The sequence below is a fragment of the Heloderma suspectum genome, chromosome 4 (assembly GCF_057233095.1).
Source record: "Heloderma suspectum isolate Gila_16-S chromosome 4, 16-S_ref, whole genome shotgun sequence".
In the NCBI taxonomy this organism is placed as follows: domain Eukaryota; kingdom Metazoa; phylum Chordata; class Lepidosauria; order Squamata; family Helodermatidae; genus Heloderma; species Heloderma suspectum.
The window spans coordinates 143,710,919-143,733,049 of NC_139461.1; the positions used below are offsets into that span (position 1 = coordinate 143,710,919).

Sequence of the window (22,131 nt, forward strand, 5' to 3'; positions counted from 1 at the left end):
ACGCCCGCCATCGGTCTCCATAAGCCTCAGGTCATACGGAAAATGCCTATTTATTTTCGTAAAAAGGGTAAAGCCCTTCGCGGGGATTCCCCACGTCAATTCTGGTCACCTGACCTCACCTGAACTCACTGGACCTCACCTCACCTGACCTCACCTCACCAGACCTCACCTCACCAGATGTCAGGGTGGAAACTGAGCCCATAGAGCCCCAGAGCAGTTCTGATTCTGAGGACGAGCAACAACCCATGGGAGAGGAGCTCGCTCATCTCTCACAGGCACAGCGGCAGGGAGAGATTCCTCCTGCCTGCATTCCTGAGATAGTGACCCTGGCAGCGAGAGAGCGGGGGATGGAGCCTTGCTGGATGCTCAGCGCAGATGCAGGGAGCGGCGCCAGATGGAGGGCGCCGAGAGGAGGCACTCTGCTCACTTGGTGCTAAAACAACGGTTGCGTCCCGAGGACCCAAGGGTAAGAGGGAGGACCTCTCCAAAGCCCATAAGCTCAGAGTCCTCCTGCCCTCCTCCTTCAAATGGGGACCTTACCTGGAGCTTAGGCTACTCTGCTAACTACCCCAGTGCAGTTCCTTGCTTAGTCGTTGGTGATTAGCATCTGAAAGAGTCATTAAGTTGTAAATGGAATAAAGCCTTGGAAAGAATCCTTTTCATCTGTGTCTTGAGCTGGCTATTGGAGGGGACTGTAAGAGGCAGCTAGGGTGCTCCTGACACCGGACCTGACCTTACCTCACCTCCACAGACAATAAACAGAAAAGATGGAGGATTTCCGTGGACTTCGTGTCTCAGCCCCAGCGAAAGAAAGTCTCGGGTCACAGGGAAAATGCCTATCATAAAAAGGGTAAAGCCATTTGCATTCTTCTTCCATTTCCGATTTACGGATCTCCTTTCGTTATTATTTTTGTAAAATCTGCCATTGGGCAGACAAAAATAAAAGGGTCCACGTGAGCTCTGGTCTGGGTCGACCAGGCCACCCCATTCCGAGGAGGATTCCGTGGACCGGATGTGTCAGAATTCAATCCCATTTAAAATTCGTGTGGAATTCTCTGACATCCCTAAGTCTTGGTATGCCCCACATCATTCAGATTTTATACTGAAAATTATCATCACAGCATGACGGAATAGCAACAATGAGTTCAAGGGGAAATTTGAGGTTGGTTGTAGTAATGTTCCCAGGGTAATGCTGAGTAGTAGTATTTGAGGAATAATATTTATTTTCCCTTTCCAAACAGCTCTCACACTCAGCAGGATATCAACCTGTACAACTTTGTGTTAAAGATTAAAGAAGAGAAAACCAGCTTTGCAGGCCAGTTTTCAACAAACAACATTAACACCTGTATGCTACTGACATCATGCTTTCAAAGTGAAGATAGGTCACCTTACTTTTAATTTCACACATGCACATAAGCGGTAAACATTCAGAGCATTCTTGTTAATGATGCCATCTGGTGCCTCCTCATAATTGAGTAATGCTCAGGCTTCCAAACAAGATGTAATGGCAGTAACACACAAAACCCACTGACATTTACACTGAGGAAATTTATGATCAGCCATCAGCTCAGAACAAATGTGCTTGCATGACTGCTAGTGCTATAAAACCATCGACTACATGGGACAAGAGATTGTAGAATAAATAATGGTTTTCATCCATGCATGTTCTACACAAATCATTAACAATTTATTATTCTTGCACAATAGAATCTTGAACAACAGTTGCTTCTTGGAAACCTCATCTCTGTTAAATTAAAACCATAAAATTAAACCATATTGTTTTCTAAATTATCTCATGTACATTCTCACGGAATGATTTTTTAAATTCATTCTTTACTTTAATATTGCAGTCCTAAGCACACGTATTAGGAAGTAAGTCCCATTTATACCATTGGGACTTATATGTTAATCCCTATATAGATGAGCTGCAAACGACTCCATTTCAGTGTTGAAAACCACCTCCCTTTCCCAACAACTTTGCCTATAAACAAAATCCTGTAGATTGCTACACCCAATGGGACTAAATGGCAGTATGGACAAACAAGGCCAAGGACAGTGAGAGCAAAGTAGGAGCGGGAAAGCGGTGTTGAGAAGAAGCTGTCAGTAAAACAAAAGGGCTTTGAACAATATTGAAAAACATAACGTGAGGGGTTTTTCAGTAGTTTATTCTGCTACATCAAATGTGCTAAATCCAAGGTAAAGAATGAAATTAAATATTATTCCATGCAGTCCTTCATATAACACAAGTAAGTATTTATATATAACTGTTTCAGAGAAATACAAACAGTGGTGCAGGTAGGGCTGAAGCTTGGGGCCAAGTCCACCCCCCATCCTGCCCAATGACGACTCAGAGTGGCAGGTGAGAAGAACAGCAGGGAAGCAGAAGCAAACTCCATTTTATTTCTGTAGTCATGATGACAGTATGATTTAAGTGAGTTTAAAAAACAAAAGAGCACCTCCTCAGAGGTGACAAACAAACAAAAAATCTAGGGTTGGCAAACAGTTTTTTGTTGTTTTCCTAATATATCAGGAATGTAAAAGCAGTTCTAAAACATTGAGTGAGAGTTGGGGTGGGGAGAAGAGAAATTGTAGTTGTGTTTCACAAGTGAAGTAATACACATGGTCATCTAAAGCCCCCCACCTCCTGCCCCCAGTAAGTCTAGTAAGGTGAAGGTCTAAAGTTACCTAGCTGCACCACTGAATACAAACATATACAGCCATGAAAGACAGATACACTACTTAGACACACAATAGGGAAGGCAGGGAGACTAGGGATGCTAGGGGAATGTGATCTTTGTGAATTCTAATGTGAACTGACTTGATCTACACTTCCCATAGTAATGTGTGAATTGAACTTAGTTGTTCACTGGCTTTCACACTTCCCAAATGTTCCGATGCAGTTATCATCTCAAAACACATATCAAAATATATTTGGAAATATGAATTTTGAGAGAAAATCTACATGTTAAAATATCTATTTAAATTTTAGTGTGGATTTTAAAAACCTAACAGATTAACGTTGAAAAGGGATGGAACAGTCCTATGGGTGAACACATGCGAAAGTGATATGGATCAGAAATAGACTGATTTGCCTATCCCTATGGGAGACTCACAGCTACCCAACCTTCCAAGGAGAATGCCTGCTGCTGTGTGGCAGCAGAGCTAGCAAGGCTGCCCGTTTTTCTGCAATGCCCACAATTAGCTTACCCTCCACTGCATGCCCACCTTCCTGCTGCGGCCGCCACCTGCTGTCTAGTCTGCCACTCCTTCCCCTTCATCTCCTGGGAGGAGCTAGGATGCAGGACTGTTGGGGCAGCCTGAGCCCACCATAATCTCCATTAGGAGGAAGTAGGTCACACAAATCATGGTCACAGTTAGCAGGATGAGAATAGACAGGCAAATGAGCTTGTAGCAGCAGCCCCGGGCTCCATACAGACACCAGCATTGCTGTTATTTCCAAGGTCTGTCGGGCCTGGGCTGGCAAATTGAAAATGCATAAGATCATGCTTGCGTAACAGTCCCTTTCCTCAGAGAATGGCCGCCAGTGCACCATGATCCAGCTCGTAGGTGATTAGTGGACTATGATCAACATTCTGCCTGCCCATTGACAAGGAAATGCAAATGTATCCTTCTTGAAGCATCAACAAACTGAGAAAGCTTTCCACAATGCTGCTGCTACTACTACTAGTAGTCGTAGTAGATTCTGCAGCCTTTTGTGAGTGGTAGGAGAAGCAATGCTCCTCAAGTGCACAATAAAACTTGACAGTTTGAGTGCAACCAAGAAATAATAAATCATGAACAATGGGTGGTCAGAAAGAATAACTAATTCAGTACACATATGACATTTTAATTATGCATCATGGAACAGTTATTCATGTTAATTAACCTATTCTAGGCTTATATTGATAATTACATAATTACACAAAACAGATGGATAGCAGAATGCTCCCAGATGGTGAGAATGTAAACAAGTTGATAATATATAAGTGTTTAAAATAAATAATTATAGTTTCCTACTCTCAAGCTAATTATTCACACATCATAAAACTAATACTCAAGAAAGATGTACTGTTTAAACCATTTTTTCTGATATTGCCTATCAGATTAAAAAGACAGGTGTCCCAAAATGACTCCTGTTATCCCTGTGAAAGATCTCTATCTGTGTGACCTCCTTATTCTCTTCAAAACCTCATGGAAGTTTATCAAGTTCAGCTTTTCCTTCTGGCTCAACCCTGGACCGTGTCTGACTATGAAATGCCCACGGTCCTGACAAAGGAAGGACCCATCAACTCATTCATTACTTATTGGAATGCTACAAATACTGACCGAGTTGCAACAAATACCTATTGTTTTCATTTTGGGGGAATAAAAATCAAACATTTGTAGTTGCGGATAAGCATCTTAAATATTACAACCGGTTTCCGAACAGTTATTTCTAATCCATGAAAAAACAGAAAAAAGTACTAAAGTTGTATAATTAAGCCAATTGCACAGATGGAGGAAATATGAACAAAACCTGGCACAACATGCAATAGCAATCTGGTAGGAATTTGAATGGGGAATGATTAAGACAAGCAGCCACCTTTATGTAAAATAGCAAACTATTTTATATTCGTTAGGATCTGAATGAACAACTTGGCATTTTTATCTTAATATTTACATTTGCTTGTTTGTTTATTTATTTATTAGGTTTATATCCCAACCTTCAAAAGATTTCCCCCTCTCCTCTAGGAACATGTGTATCTGCTTTTGCGGACTGGTGTCCAAAACATGCAATGTCACTTTCTGGCAGGGTGAAAATATTCATGGAAATAATTGTGAAGATTTTACACATACCTATCAGCCACCACCAGGGACTTGCAAGAAAAGCTTTGTGGAATGTAAGAAACAAGCTAATTGCGTCAGGAAGAAACAAATACCAAGAAAGTTGAGACACAATATTACACAAAACAGAAGGAAATATTGGGGATATTCCGAAACTATAAGCACAGCATAGCAACAATTTAAAAGATTTACTGTCACAAAAAAACACTTGTTTCAAATAGCACATAGGAATTCTCAATTAAAAAAGGAGCAACATGATGTTGTACGTACAAGGCATTTATCATGTACCTTAAAATGTTAGAGGATGGGAAAGGCCAGGAGGAGATGGAGTATATTATTTGTTCCTTTACTAGCATTAGTGCTAATAAAACTTCCTATAATGCCACTTCTCACAGGCAGAGAAGTGGGCATGATGGACCAATGAACTGATCTAGAATAACAATTCTTATGGCAACTGAGAACAGGGTGGTTAGGGCAACAAAGCAAGATATGGGACAGAACATAGAAGGGAAGTGAATACAAACAGGAGAATTCGGGATGTAGTTAGGATGAGAAATCTAGACAGCAACCTGATTACTTGTATGGGAAGGCGATTTGGGGCAAACTGTTTTGAGAAATTCTACTGCACAAGTTCCACTGAAGCGCATGGGAACAGTGTGAGTGGACTGTACCTTTGGCATTGTGTGATGGTTGATCCAGCAATTAGAGGGAAGGAGAGGGAGCAAGCTGGGAAGCAGGAGATAAGAGACATGAGAAGGGAAGGTGGAAAAGATCAGTACAACAGATGGAACTGTGGGGGGTGGGGGTGAGGAGGGGTGTTACTGCAATATTATTTATTTACATTCTAGGCTGTCATTCTAAGGGGCCAAGGGAGGTACCAACACAAAAAAAGAACAGAAAAAGATCATGAATTGAGCAGAGAAGGTGACCTTGAGAAAAAAGAAAAGAAATTGGAAACTATTTTAATCATTAAATACATATGACAGAAAATAGAAGAGGTTAAGTGAGTGCTGAAGTTGCTTTTATATAATGGAGGATTCTTCATAAATGAAGACACTGAGCACTGGAAAAGCAGGGGAAGTTGTAAAATGTGAAGATTCTGATGTATTTAAAATATAGGAGCGGAAAGAAAGCGACAAGAAACAAGAAGAAAGCAAGTACAGGGGTGAATTTGTCATAAAGAGCAGACAGTGAACAGTGGTGAGCAGTGTTAGAGGAAAGGTCCCAAGAGATAAGGGAAGGAACTTAAAAACATGGTCCATATGGCTGAGGCAGACTCTGAAACCTTTTAGCTACTTGAGATTTGCAGAGCCAAGAATCTATAATGCAACTATGCAAGGGAATATATGGTGCTAAAATGACATACACACTTGGTGTGGAAGACAAGCAAAATTTATCCTAAAACAAATCCAACATTCACTATGTATGTTTCCCTAAACAATGTGCAAATAGATAGACTTAGTTGTCATTGCTGAGATATATTGTGGCATATTTTATTTTACTTACTTCACACAGGAATGATCACACACACAGAATCCATGTTGTGTCTTAAAAAATTCAACATGCCTCTTTGGCATCAATAGAATAGCTGAGAAATTAATAAATATGCTGAATTAAAAGTAAAGAATACTGTTATATGCAGTTGCAAATGTGAGGCCACTTTATGACCCCCACCCATGTTTAGAATGCCTCTTTTGCATGTGCAACAGGCAACTAAAAGAGTACAAAACCCCACATCCAGCAACCATGTAAAGTAGGGGTGGGGGGCCTCTTTCAATTCCATTTCTCCGGGCCTGGATTCTAGTGGTGGGTGGGCTGAAATTGAAGGGGGTGGGGCCAAAAATACCAAGAAGCCTCACCCCAACATACTGTAGCTTCAGGCGCAGCCCTATCAGGTTGCTGCCCACTAGACAGAAGCCTCTAGGAGGCTTCTGAGATTCCGATCCCATTGCGAGATGGCTGCCAGCAGGGCAGGGGGAGTGACGGAGACCATTTCCACCTCTCCATCCTCCTTTTAAATCTTTTCCACCAGACAGGCCTCTGAGCTCTCCTCCTCCTTCCCCTCCCTCTTCCTGTGACAACTTCAGAAGAGGAGCTGTAGCAGAACTTTCTGCAGTGGCAGAGAGGTGCACTGGGATGAAGACCTGACCAGGGATTTTCACCTCCAAGGCTGTAGCTCTGTCTTGGAGGTGAAAATCTGCAGTATCCTATGGCCCCTCAAACAATGTCTAGGGGCCACAGGATTGCCCCCTAAGGCTCTTCCTAAGCCTAAGCCTCTTCCTTCCTAAGAGCTTCAGCTAACTAAGCCATAGGAGAGACATTTCAATCTTTTAGAATGAGGAAAAATGCACAGAAGCCAGGAAAGTACCAAATGATTAGATGTTGGGGAAAAGTGAGCATAGCCATCTGGGGAACCCCAGAGGGCCTGAGTGGGACTCCAGGAGGGCTGGATCAGGGGCCTGAGGTTCCCCACCCCTGAGGTAAAGAGACTCCAATTTAGTGTTCTACATGCAACCAACAGATGGCACGCCTGCTATATGCATTCCACGTCATATCGTCAAAATACACAAACACCATCGCCACCTGTTGGGGAGGCAGGATTAATAAGGGATTAGAGAAATTCATGGAGGATAAGATTACCAACAGCTAATAGCCACAATGGTGAAATGGAACCTCAGAGAAAGTTACTGGGAGGTAACGGTGTGAGAGAGCTGTGGGCTTCCGAGAGGCATCTGGTTGGTCACTGGGAAACAGGATGCTGAGCTAGATGAACCTTTGATTTGATTCAGCAGGGCTCCTTTTATTGACCACAGTCCAGACACCACTTTTTCCCTACTGCAGATTATCTCTTCTGACACATCTCTTCTGACAGGGGAAAGGAATGGCAGGAATTACAAGCCTAGGATTGGGGATTTTGTCTTTCTGTGAAGGATCAAACCGTTGGAGGAAATAGCCTGATAAAACAGCCATCTTGTGAATCTGGTTATTTTAAATACTGATATTATTATCTATCTAATGCTGGATAATTGAAAGGCTGTTGGTTGTAATCCTCACTTTGAATGCATGCATACAAAAACGATACAGCTGAGCATAACAGTGTAAGGGCATGAGCATCAGGTTGAAAGTAATTAAGAAGCAGCCCACCAACATTAAGACAGTAATGTCATCCCATCTGCCAAATCCTACATTTAGCTGGAGCTATGCCTTTTGCTTGCTGCTGCTTCTGTTACCCACCTGATCCTTAGAGACCTCTTTTGATGGAGCGTTTATGCCAAGTTTTTCCAGAGGATAGACAATCTGTCGTCTTGGTCGCACGGGAACCATGTAATGAAGGGCAGATGTCAGGGAATGGGCACAGGGATTCTGGAACTGAAGGACAACAAGCTATATTTTAGGACAGAGAATGTCAGAAAAGTGCATCACAGATGTCTGTAATAGTGCTTTGTGAATACAAGAATCCTTTATCCCTTGATTAAATCCAAAAGAAATATCACCCCCCAAAATAAGCACTCTCAGAGCAGAGGAATGGATTGCAGCTAAATCCCGACACTAATGAAGATAATTATGAGAGTAATTATATTACTATCTCAGTGGGAATGACAGATAAACAAGTGGTTTGGTTTATGGGATTTTGCAGCACAAGTAGCTTCCCCAAGGGGATATTTTTCTCCACTGCGATCATGAATCATCCTTATCCAACCTCATTAACCAATGTTACATCTTACGGTTCACCTCTGGTTCTTTGGCAAAAGAGGGGTTAAACATGTATATAGAAAATGCATATGGAGTAAAATGTCACTTTTATCCAAATGAAAATGTTAATGAAATGGCATAAACATGAAGAAAAAAAGCCTTATCTTATGAATACAAGAGATAATTAAAATACCTTTATTTTACCGCAACAAGTGCAGTTATGGTCTGCATTTAAACAGTTGGAGAGCAACAGGAAATAGAGAAGAGTAATGGAAATTAAAGAATATTAAAATGTTTCCAAAAGTCTGTGTTGCATTAAAAATGAATTCAATCTGTTGTTAATACAGAAATAACAAGACATAAAACAAACAAAATTAATTTCCTTTGTGCAGGAGAAACATAAGTATTGCTAATGCTTTCTTATTTCCTGTACACTCTTCCCCATTTCACCAGCACGTCAGTGAATATTGCCATGGCAATATTTCACTTCATGAAATACAACTTGCTCACTTGTAACTGAGATTTAAAAAAAGGCTGTGAATGCGCGTACCTAAGGGATCCATGGCTGGGGTCCAGAGAGCCATGTCCAAATTCTGTGCGCACACTAAGGCTTCTGTCCCTTCTCCAAGCTGTTCCTCAGTATTGGGGGACCCAAGCTCCAGAGCTTCAGGCAGTGTAGCATGGAGAATGCAGCTGAAGTGGAGGAAATATCAGCAGCCCACCCCCCAATACACATGCAAAGCTGCTCTGGGCCCAATCTAAACGAGCCTTTTACTCCAGGGCGGCTGCAAGTCGAGGTCCCTTGGAACAGATGACGCAGTCAACACTTCACAGCCATCCGTACTTTTCTCCTGGAAAATGCAGATTTTCAAGGACGTGTTTTGCTGCGATGTTTTTCATTTCCTGCAGGTTTCCCACGGTTGTGAGCCGTCTGTCCCTTCCCCAAACCAACTTCGCATTTTGCTGTGGGTGTGTTGTAGGCATGCATAATGCTTGCATCACTCTGTGACACCCATTTACTCCCCCTGTCGCTTCGCAGCTGTGCAGTTACAGAGGCACAGAGAGGAGTTTTCATTTATTTAATCGCACTTCTGCACATTTTTGCAGCTTTGTATCTTTGCAATGGTTGTTTTGGACTCAGTGCACAAGGGCCGGGGGGTTCTTGAGGGAGGACCAACTTTGCTCCGGACACTATTTCGGAGCGATGGGTAGGCACATACTGCTCACACGAACCATCATGAGAGTCTCAGGCTGGGGAACTGACAAACAGATGGCGTGGAAATGAAGGAAGACAGAGGTTGCACATGAGGCTTTTTGGAGCCAGGCTCATGCTGGCCTATAGAGTTTAGGTTACATTCATTGTAGAAAATATACTTATGCCCTTTTTATCTGCCCATGTTCAAGCATGTGAGGCTGGCCTAGCAAGCATTACTGAGTTTGCTGCACTTACAAAATGAGCCAAAGTGAGAGGAAACATGGGTGCATGTATTTCTACGAAGTCCTATGGAAGAACTCTGTCAGAGCCGAGCATCCAGCAATTACTACTTATGCTTATGGAAGAAAATAATTATGTAATATTCCTGACTGGAAAGAGTAAAGCTTAGTGAAATATGGGTTTTAACAGCTCTTTCCCACACATTTACTCAGATCAAATATTAAAACATTGGACCTAATACATAGGATGTAATAGCGCCCTACTGCTAGCGGTGAGCACCGCCAGTTCCCAGTGCATGTGTGGCCAGCCCCAGCATTGGCGTCACTCGTATGGCCCCTACCACAGGCAGCAGTGATATAGCACTTCCAGGGACAAGCCCACACATGACCAGAAACACGTTTCTGGAAGGGGCAGGTCGCGCCTTCCAGAAACATCTGTTTCTGGTTGTTTGGGGGCTTGCCCCTGGAAGCGCTATATCGCCGCTGCTGGTGGGGGGGCCATGCACACACCGCCACTGCTGGGGGTGTCTGTGTGTGCACTGGGAACTGCTGATGCTTGCCGCTAGTGGTAGGGACCGTACCCAATGTTTTAAGAATAAACATTATAATGCACCGGTGGCAGCTTCACATCTTTATTTTATAGGGAATTTCCTACCAATTGCTACTGTTAGGACCTAGAGTCAGAGCAAGTTGAATTCCTCAGGTCACCTCATTTTAAGCCAGCTTGTACCGTTCTTTTATGTAAGCAAGTTTCTATATTCAGAATTATGTAGAAAATGCTGCTTACTCTTTGTAAGGGCATAGTACTGAGCCAAAAGCTTTAAATGCATTCTAGAAGGGTATCCTATAGAAAAAGCTCTAAATATGCACATTAAAAGGAATGTCATCCTGAATCTTTTCTAATTCTGTGGTTCTATACAATAAAGTATACTTTTCTGGGTTTTAAATGACAAATAGATGCAACTCTACCATAAATACAATATACAATACTACTGCTACTATGTGTCCATGTGCAAGCCCTTGGAATTTCTGTTGAAAAGTGGCATTGATTTGTTACATAAATTTTGATAATAAATATTCCTATAGCACATTTCAACTGTTCAAAGTGCTTCACATAAGCTATATGTCAAAATCTCCAAGTAATCTTTAGAATAGCCCTGTTAAGATAGTCCACTATTACTGCGAGCCAGTCGGCTGTAGTGGCGAGAGTGTTGGACTGGGAGTTGGGAGATACAGGTTCTAGTCGCCACTTGACCATGGAAACTCACTGGGTGACTTTGGGCCCGTCACTGACTCTCAGCCCAACCTACCTCACAGGGTTGTTGTTGTGAGGATAAAATGGAGGAGGAGGAGGATTATACACACTGCCTTTGGTTCCTTAAGGAGGAAAAAGGTGAGATATAAAAGTAATAAATAAATAAATTACTACCTCCAAATTGCAAATGGAGGACAGAGACTGAAAAATAATGGCTTGCTTAAGATCTGCCCGTAATTTACGATAATCATTGGAGGTTCTGTTACACATCATGTTGGTGGGTATTCAAGACAGGGCATTTTCAGTAGGAGTACCACAATTGTGGAACTCCCCCCTCCCACCCGAGGGAGGTGAGGTTGTCTTCCTTGTTTGTTCAGTCGTGTCCGACTCTTTGTGACCCCATGGACCATAGCATGCCAGGCCTTCCTGTCCTGCGCTCTCTCCCGGAGTGTGCTCAAGTCCATATTCATTGCATTGGTGATGCTATCTAGCCATCTCATCCTCTGCCGTCCCCTTCTCCTTTTGCCTTCAATCTTTCCCAGCATCAGGGTCTTTTCCAGTGGGTTTTCTCTTCGCATTAGGTGGCCAAAATATTTCAGTTTCAGCTTCAGTATCTGTCCTTCCAATGAGCACTCAGGGTTGATTTCCTTTAAGATGGACTGATTTGACCTCCTTGCAGTCCAGGGGACTCGTAAGAGTCTTCTCCAGCACCACAGTTCGAAAGCATCAATTCTTCGGCGCTCAGCCTTCCTTATAGTCCAGCTCTCACAGCCATACGTTGCTACTAGGAAAACCATAGCTTTGATTATAACAACCTTTGTCGGCAAGGTGATGTCTCTGCTTCTTCCTATGCTGTCTAGGTTTGCCATAGCTTTCCTCCCAAGGAGCAAGCGTCTTTTAATTTCGTGGCTACAGTCACCATCTGCGGTGATCTTGGAGCCCAAGAAAATAAAATCTGTCACTACTTCCATTTCTTCCCCTTCTATGTGGCAGGAAGTGATGGGGCCAGATGCCATGATTTTAGTTGTTTTAATGTTGAGTTTCAAACCAGCTTTGAGTTTCAAACCAGTTTCACCCTCAACAAGAGGCTCTTTAGATCCTCTTCGCTTTCTGCCATTAGGGTGGTATCGTCTGCGTATCTGAGGTTGTTGATAATTCTCCCAGCAATCTTAATTCCGACCTGTGATTCATCCAACCCGGCATTTCTCATGATGTACTCTGCATATAAATTAAATAAGCAGGGCGACAACATACAGCCTTGTGGTAGTCCTTTCCCAATTTTGAACCAATCAGTTGTTCCATGTCCGGTTCTTACTGTTGCTTCTTGACCCTTGTACAGGTTTCTCAGGAGACAGGTAAGGTGGTCTGGTACTCCCATCTCTTTAAGAATTTGCCACAGTTTGTTGTGATCCACACAATCAAAGGCTTTAGCATAGTCAATGAAGCAGAAATAGACATTCTTCTGGAATTCTTTTGCTTTCTCCATGATCCAGCAAATGTTGGCAATTTGATCTTTAGTTCCTCTGCCTCTTCGAAACCCAGCTTGTACTTCCGGTAGTTCTCAGTTCACATACTGCTGAAGCCTAGCTTGTAGGATTTTGAGCATCACCTTGCTGGCATGTGAAATGAGTGCAACTGTACGGTAGTTTGAACACTCTTTGGCATTGCCCTTCTTTGGAACTGGAATGTAAACTGACCTTTTCCAGTCTTGTGGCCGTTGCTGAGTGTTCCAAATTTGTTGGCATATTGAGTGCAGCACTTTAACAGCATCATCTTTTAGGATCTTAAATAGCTCAGCTGGAATAGTGTCATCTTTGCTAGCTTTGTTGTTACTAATGCTTCCTAAGGCCCACTTGACTTCACTCTCTAGATGTCTGGCTCAAATTCAGTGACCGCACTATCATGGCTATCAGGGACATTCAGATCTTGCCTGTATAGTTCTTCTGTGTATTCTTTCCACCTCTTCTACATCTCATCTGCTTCTGTTAGGTCCCTGCCTTCTTTGTCCTTTATCATGCCCGTCTTTGCACAAAACGTTCCTTAGAGAACTTCGATTTTCTTGAAGAGATCTCTAGTCTTTCGCATTCTATTGTTGTCCTCGATTTCTTTGCATTGTTCATTTAAGAAGGCCTTCTTGTCTCTCCTTGCTATTCTCTGGAACTCTGCATTCAGCTGGGTATATCTTCCCCTTTCTCCCTTGCTTTTCGCTTCCCTTCTTTCCTCAGCTACTTGTAAAGCCTCATCAGACAGCCACTTGGCTTTCTTGCATTTTTCTTTGGGATGGATTGAGTTGCTGCCTCCTGAACAATGTTACGGACCTCCGTCCATAGTTCCTCAGGCACTCTGTCTATCAGGTCTAATCCCTGAAATCTATTCCTCACCTCCACTGTTTATTCATAAGGGATATGATTTAGGTCATACCTGAATGGTTTAGTGGTTTTCCCTACGTTCTTCAATTTAAGCTGAAATTTTGCAACAAGAAGCTCATGATCTGAGCCACAGTCAGTTCCAGGTCTTGTTTTGACTGACTGTATAGAGCTTCTCCATCTTTGGCTGCAAAGGACATAATCCATCTGATTTCGATATTGACCATCTGGTGATGTCCATGTGTAGAGTCGCCTCTTGTGCTGTTGGAAAAGAGTGTTTGCTATGATCAGCGTGTTCTCTTGGCAAAACTCTATTAGCTTTTGTCCTGCTTCATTTTGTACACCAAGGCCATGCTTGCCTGTTATCCCGGTGATTTCTTGACTTCCTCCTTTAGCATTCCAATCTCCTATGATGAAGAGGACATCTTTTTTTGGTGTTAGTTCTAGAAGGCGTTGTAGGTCTTCATAGAACCGATCAACCTCAGCTTCTTCGGCATCAGTGGTTGGGGCATAGACTTGAATTACTGTGATGTTGAATGGTTTGCCTTGGATTCGTACTGAGATCATTCTATCGTTTTTGAGATTGTACCGTAGTACTGCTTTTCCCACCCTTTTGTTGACTATGAGTGCTACTCCATTTCTTCTAAGGGATTCTTGCCCACAGTAGTAGATATAATGGTCACCTGAATTAAATTTGCCCATGCTTGTCCATTTCAGTTCGCTGATTCCCAAGATGTCGATGTTCAGTCTTGCCATCTCATGTTTGACCACCTCCAGCTTACCTTGAGTCATTGATCTGACATTCCAGGTTCCTAAACAATATTGTTCTTTACAGCATCGGACTTTCTTTTCACCACCAGACACATCCACAGCTGAGTGTCCTTTCGGGTTTGGCCCAGCCGCTTCACTCTTTCTGGCACTACTTGGAAATTCCCTCTGCTCTTCCCCAGTAGTATATTGGACACCTTCCGACCTGAGGGGCTCATCTTGCGGCGTCATCTCTTTTAGCCTTGTGATACGTTCCATGGGGTTTTCTTGGCAAGAATACTGGAGTGGGTTGCTATTTCCTTCTCTAGTGGACCACATTTTGTCAGAACTCTCCGCCATGACCTGTCCGTCTTGGGTGGCCCTGCATGGCATAACTTATGGCTTCACTGAGTTACGCAAGCCCCTTCGCCACAACAAGGCAGTGATCCATGAAGGGGGTCTTCCTTGTTACTATGTTTTAATGATGACTAAAGAGTTTTGTTTCATTGGGCTTTTAATTTTCTTGATGTTGCTTTATCTCACTCTCTAACTTTACTTTTAATTGTAGCCCTCAGATAATTTTTCATGGTTTGTGCCTGTATTTATTGTTTTATTATGTGAATTTTTCTGTGGCATTTTTATTGCATATCACCCTGAGTGCCTGTTAGGTGGAGGGTGAGATCCATAAATGTATTGATTAATTAAAGACCACCCAGTGGCTGCATTTTCATATCATGTTAAACTATAGTTTAGTGCAATGTGCACAAGCAGGAATGATCTGCAGCAAACCTCACGCTCAAACACTCTCCACTACTCTCCTACTCCTCCTACATTGCCAGGAGGAGCAGTTTGGAAGCTTTCATTTGTGCTTTTGCTTAACTTTGGTTTGTCATGTTGTCTGGACTCACAAACTGTTCTTAACATTAACTATGGCTAGTTTCAAAACAAGCCAATCTCAAACCATAGTTAGTGAAGCTGGCTTCTTTAAATTAATCATACTTATGATTAAACACAGTTTGTACACAGTCTGTACAAAGTGGCAAGCTGTGGTTAATCAAGAACCAGAGGCAGAAGCTTCTAAATTCCTGTTCCCAACCATGTGGAAGAAGAAATAGGGAATGAGAACGTGCAAGCCTGAGGCTTGTTGCAGCTCATTCTTGCTTGTGACATGTGAACATGGCTAGTAGGTTCATACTCAAGGGAAGATTAGGACCAGGGATTCCAGCTCACAATTTTAGCCACTCTTGTTTTCTCAGTCATTTTTTTAAATCCATAGTTTTAAATGGGATCCTGCTGAGGAACCAGAGCTTAATTTATTGTAGCACTACTTAATTTTTTTTTTCCTGATCATACACACACAATCCTACACATATGTATTTATAAACAGAAATCCTTAAAGAAACTTTTAAAGGGTGCTGTGGACATTCTTATGACTGACTTAAAATGTTATAGAAACGTACATATGTGAATCTGTGTAGAATAGCCCCTGAGGGAGTTTTTCAATATGGCTCTCAGGATTTAAAAAACTTTGAATCATGGATAATATATATCCATGACTCATGGGTATGAGAGAAAAGAGAGAGAGAGAGAATGAACTTGCATTTCCTAACTTTTAGTTTGGTTTTACAATATCCTTTGCAATATTACAGAATGTGTTTTGTAAACAAAGAAGTGATCAGCTGACCTAGTGCTGGAAAACTGTAGAATTTTTATTCATAGATGTTATATGGATTTCTGAAGCCCTCCATGCAAATTGGCTCTTAATGAAGATATCCAGAAACAGATCAGATAACTGACTACCTATTGAGTCCCTGTTGTTGTTGTTGTTGTTTTGTTATATATTTTGAATTTCTGTGGACTTTAACAGTCTATATATTTAAGCCTCATAATTCTTTGAAATGTCTACATTATACATTTTTGTGGACCACATACTCTAATAAACATAAAACATAGACAATAAACATTAAAAAATGCAGCTTATGGTTTACCTTGCCTTCTTCCGGTTGAGGGTAAATGGGATAGTAGAGGCAAGATTTGTGGGCTAGCCGAAGTATCTCCTTCATAAAATGTTTGGCATAGTGATGAAAGATTGGATTCAGAGCAAAATGGTAAAGGTGACCATGTTCTTCCTGTTGGTGGTGACTGAAATAAATAAAGTCTTCAATGTTGTAGTGGGAGCGAATATATTCAATATCCTGGAAAACATGTCAATTCAGTACAGTGATTATCAATGAGCTGTGCTTCTGTACTGAAACAGCTATATTTTTCAAGAAAAGATGGTCCACCATCAAGAAGGCCAGCCACTGGGAAAATCTCCTGTACAAGCTCCAATTCAGTGGGACTTGCACAAAGTAATTTCCTAGTTCACTGTGCCCCAGAACAAGGCCATATGGGTAGATATTAAAAATGAAAGCATACCAGTAAGTTCTTTAGCAATATTTCTTGTATTTATACATAGGGCAGAATCCAATGGGTTGCTTCTCCTCTGCCAATTCCCTTCAATCCTGCCAATTCCCTTCTGCAAGCAGTGGGTCCTGCTGATTCCATAGCACAAGCAGGACCCACCGCTTACACAAGGGAGATTTAGCGCTTCCTAGTTGGTTCTGGAAGGAGGCAGGAACTACTGGTAAGGTGTCACCCAGCGTTGCATGGATCCTGCCTGCCCTTTCCAGGGATAAAAGTTTACTATTATAAAATAGAAAAGGGGCAAAGAATTCTTTAATTTCAAAACAGAGTTAGATGCTGAGTTGGAGGCATATCTTGCCTGGGATTTATGTAGAAAGGAGGGCAAAAATGTACTATATGCATATATAAAATAACATTATTTTTAATCAAGTGTTTCATTTTGTTTTGAAGAAAAAAAAGATTGTGGTCTGTTCACACAGTGGCCAAACAGCTGCCCATGGGAAACCCACAAGCAGGACACAAGTACAACCCTCCTGCCCATGTTCCCCAGTAACTGATGTATGCAGGCATACTGCCTCTGTGGAGGTAGCACATAGCCATCAAGACTGGTAGCCATAGATAGCCTTCTCCTCTAGGAATGTGTCTAACTTCCCTTTTAAAGCCATCCAAATTGGTGGCTATTACTACCTCTTCTGGAAGTGAATTCCATCGTTAAACTATGCACTGTGTGAAGAAGTCCTTCCTTTTATCTGTCCTGAATCTCCCACCAATCAGCTTCATGGGATGACCCCGGGTTCTAGTATTTTGAGAGAGGGAGAAAAATGTCTCCCTACCCACATTCTCCACACCATGCAAAATTCTGTAGACCTGTATCATGTCTCCCCTTACCCTCCTTTTTTCCAAGCTAAACAATCCCAGCTATAGAAACCTTCCTTCATAGGGGAGTTGTTCCAGCCCCTTGATCATTTTAGTTGCCCTTTTCTGCACTTTTTCCAGCTCTACGATATCCTTTTTTTGATGCAATGACCAGAATGGTACACAGTATTCCAAGTGTGATCACACTATAGATTGGGATAAAGGCAGTATGATGTTGGCAGTTTTATTCTCAATTCCTTTCTGAATTATGCCTAACATAGAGTTTGCCTTTTTTACTGTAGCCAAACACTGGGCTGACATTTTCATTCAGCTGTCAACCACAACCCCAAGATCTCTTTCTTGGTCGGTCAGTGCTAGCTCGGATCCCATCAAGTGATACTTGAAGTTAGGTGGGTTTTTTGCTCCAACTGGCATCACTTTACACTTGCTTACATGGAATCACATTTGCCATTTAGATGCCCATTCTTCCAGCTTGGAGAGATCCTTTGGGAGATCCTCATGATCCCTTCTTGTTTTGACCACTCTAAATAATTCGGTATAATCAGCAAACATGGCCACTTCATCGCTCATTCCTAATTCCAGGTCATTTTAAGTTGAAAAGCATTGGTCCTAATACAGATCTCTGTGGGATCCCATGATTTATTTCCCTCCATTGGGAGAATTTCCCATGTATTCCTACTGTCTGCTTTCTGTTCTTTAACAGAACAGAACATAAAGGTTTTATGGACCTTTTATTTACTGGTCCATAAAAGGACCTCTCCTCTTATTCCATGACTGCTCAGTTTGCTCAGGAGTCTTTGATTTCTTTGACTAAGGATTGGTCATACATTATATTCTTTCTTTCTTTCTCTCTCTCTCTCTCTCTCTCTCTTACTTACACACAGACACGTACACACACACACACATGCATACACACACAGAATTGTATCCAGGAAGAAAATTTGCTCTCTTCCCCTTACCGCTCTCACAAATGAATGTCCAGACTGGGAGATTTTAACACAGAAGTTAATTTTGTGTGGCATTCTCCAATCAAACATGGAAAAAAGAATTTCAAATATGAATATTTACCATTTCATTCCTAATAACTGATATTCCAACTATTTGACCCAAAACCTCTGCTACAAATGCCTGAACTAGTGTCCCATCCTAAAAAATAAAGCAAGAGAGTTAGTGTACATTCTTTTACTTTTAACATTCTGTACTGTCCCATTTCATTTCCCCTCTCATATATATCAGACATATATCCATATAAAAGGCAAAAGGGGATTTTAGTCTTTTGCAACAAGGAAGAGTTACATATATATTGATCTAGTACATCAACAAATGTTAAGGTCCACAGCTCTGACCTTGCACAAATGAACCAATTCTCATTTGCACCATCTCACAGTGGTGAGCAGTTTAAGCAAGTCCAACAACTTACAGAATCTCTTCGTGCTGATATGTACTTATTTAAGTCATCCAGTATACTTCTGTTCAATTCCAAGGTTTTGATTAACTCTTCAACAGCAGGGACATCACCAGATCTTGCTGCTCTTACAAGAAAAGACCTTAAAGACATAAACCTAAATGGTGAACAATGGTATCTACTAATTGTCTCAGATCTTACACTTGGATACCCAAATATATGCATACTGTATTCATAGTAATCATCATTGTTATCTCCAGAGAAATGTCAGTTTTAGTACAGCATTCTCACACTGAAGTGACATTAAGTTCAGTCTTAGAGCTCGCTATTGCCATGTTAAGTAGTTCCTTTAGTAGATAGAAACTGTTGACTCCTTATATAATACTTAGATGATTTTTCAAGGTGAGTTCAACTTTCTTACATCTTAGGGCTTACCTACAGTACAAACGTACATCAGTTTGATACTAGTAACTGGCATGGCTTCCCCCAAAGAATCCTGGGAGTTGAAATTTGGTATAGGAGTACGCAACTATCCCTCTCCTTATCCTGAAAGGTGTTGAGTCTTTGTGAGCATTCCAAACATAATGAACCATTTCTGGATTAACCCTTTCTAATTTATTTGTGACATATAAAGCCAATCACACAATTAACACCACCTAGTTCTAAGATGCTCATATTAGATATTGGTGTTCAAAAGGAGGAATCTCTAATTCAGAAATCCTTCCAGGCTAGCACAACATCCAACATCCTTGTTAAAATAGTCACCCATTCATTCAAGTACCATGTGAAGACCTCACCCAAATAGACTTACAGTGTCTCTGGCTGACTCTGGTTGAATAGATGGGCACCTAGTTGCTCTTTTAGAATGATGAGCAGTGAAATGTAGCTGAATACAATTTGAGGTTTTGCTCAACCACACTACCATGAGTGTTTCCCTGAGATTTACTGCACAACAATTTGTAGCAGGCATCATCCTAATCATCTATTGTAGGTCTGTTTGCACCATCAACCTTTTCTCAGCAAACAAAGCAAAACTAAAAAATCCACAAGCTCATTAGATCCCTTTATTATTTGTATAGCAGAGAGTCACCTACTGCAGATAATGGGTTAGTTCACACATTCACGTTTATCACTTGTTGACTGTTGCCCATCAAGTGAATGAACCATCAGAGATTAGTAAACACAGATGGAACTTGTTGCAAAGTAGTGTGTAAAAAACCACAACTCTGGGTAGTAAAATGCATATTACACTTCCAGTTCCTTCCCTGAATGCAGAGACAAGAGAGCTTCATCAACCCACAAAAGAAAAGGAAAGAAAAAAACCACCCCAAAGAACTAATGTTGAGTTCTTCAGCATGATTTGAGCTTGCTGCTCTTTTTAAAGAACGTTTTTCACAACTTCTATGCGTGGAAAAAAGTTGCAGAAAGAGCTGAAAAGAGCAGTAAGTTTGCAACATGGATAATTTTCTCAAAACAAGTCTATTACTTATTATTAATATAGTGCATGCCACATTTTATGGCACCTTTAGATGTTTTCCTCCTGTTTCTCTGGATGTCAAATACTACAGTGTCTGCTTCTACCTCCCAGGTGTATATTCACAAAATACAGAGAGCCTCTGTAGGTGCAATTAGTTACAAGAAGCAGTTTGAGAATGGATAAAATAACATCAGAAAAATAGGCATTTGTTTTTTGCTTTTTTCTAAATCAGAGCCATTATGAGAATGATAGACCAGGAGAAAAATATCTTTAGCCTGTATATGTTCATTTTGCCCTCAGTAAGGAATTAACTCATTCTAGAAGCCCAATTCATCTGACTGTCCAGAAGTAAGGGCACCATTATTATTATGTTTTACAGTCAAAATTGAAGAGAAGTATCCATTAAGCATTTCAGCCTACACCTTGTCAACTTATTATTTTTCATCCCTCCCTGTTAAGTAGCAGGCCTAGAGTTGCATTTGCCATCCTCTGGCTTTTGTGTGAGGACTTTTCCTTTTTACAACACCTTTGCTAATCAGTCTTTCATTTAGAGCCTTTGCCTTTATCTTTCTGCCTTTGCACTTTCATGTCTCCTCTATCCCTCTATGCTCGCTTCTGGTGGGTTTGCTTTTCATCCATTTCCAGCAACTCACTCTCTATTCACATGTCTTTTAAAACCTCACAGTGCAAAAACAGTGCCTTGATCTTTGCTTCTTATATTTTTCCTCATCAGGAAAGGATTATTAGGGGCTTGACACTGGCTTTTATATTACTCAGTTTTTTTCCATTACTGGGGAGTTTTCAGCTCACATTCACATCTTCGCCAGACATTATATTTTAACCCAAGACCCTTCATATGAAAACTGGTTGTCTAGTCCTTCACAACCATGCTAACTCTTATGTGTAATGCATTCATATTTGTTTTTTCATGTACAGGTGTATCTTTAGAGTACACAACTCTCCTGTGGAGGGTGGTCTGGTCTGAGACCTATGAACTAGAGCAGGTATCTTGACACCTATGAACACAGATTTTCCAAGTACAGGATGTAGAAGAAATACTACATCTAGAAGGAATTCAGAGATATTAGCATTCAGTTCAGAAATCCTTCTAGGCTGCGTCAGCACAACTTGCAATCTCCCAAGCTGAATTCAGCCCACCAACCATATATATGGCAGCCAGAGGCTTAATAAGTCTTCTGCTTTTGCTGCCTGTCTGGAACTGCAGAAACAAGGGAGTTGCTAAGGCTCTGTACAATATATGTTTGTCTTTGTTTGGTTGATAGATCAGAAATGGTAGAGATCAATTCTAGGCCATGTCTGCGTGTTCGTTAAAAATGCCTTCAGACTGCTTTTTTCATTTGAAATAAATTTCACTGCTCTAATATGCAATGCCTACAAACATTCAACGTTTGGTCATGCTACTAGTTCATTTCTCCCCGATGGTAAAGATAGAAGCAAGTAGCTTCTTAGATGAAAAGTATGCCTCTCAGCTTGTCCCACTGTCTTGTTTAGTCTGACTGCATTCTGACTGGAACATCACAGAGTTAGTGGCACAGGTGGCATCACTTCTGACAGAGAAAGGGAAGTTTCTTACCGTGAATTCCTGTTTTCTGTATCTTCTGGAGGGCATTCCATGACCTTTGGGTTA

General features: G+C 41.4%; 1 protein-coding gene across 1 annotated transcript in view; it reads right to left on the bottom strand.

Moving 5' to 3' along the window:
- Window positions 1–22,131, bottom strand: part of CFAP61 (cilia and flagella associated protein 61) — a 212,286-nt gene that overhangs the window by 111,501 nt on the left and 78,654 nt on the right. The window contains exons 14-17 of the mRNA XM_084850737.1: window positions 19,022–19,148; window positions 18,670–18,747; window positions 16,308–16,514; window positions 8,059–8,193 (exon numbers count right to left, since the gene is read on the bottom strand). Of these exons, the coding sequence (XP_084706863.1) occupies window positions 8,059–8,193; window positions 16,308–16,514; window positions 18,670–18,747; window positions 19,022–19,148 (547 nt within the window). The remainder of the gene's footprint in view (window positions 1–8,058; window positions 8,194–16,307; window positions 16,515–18,669; window positions 18,748–19,021; window positions 19,149–22,131) is intronic.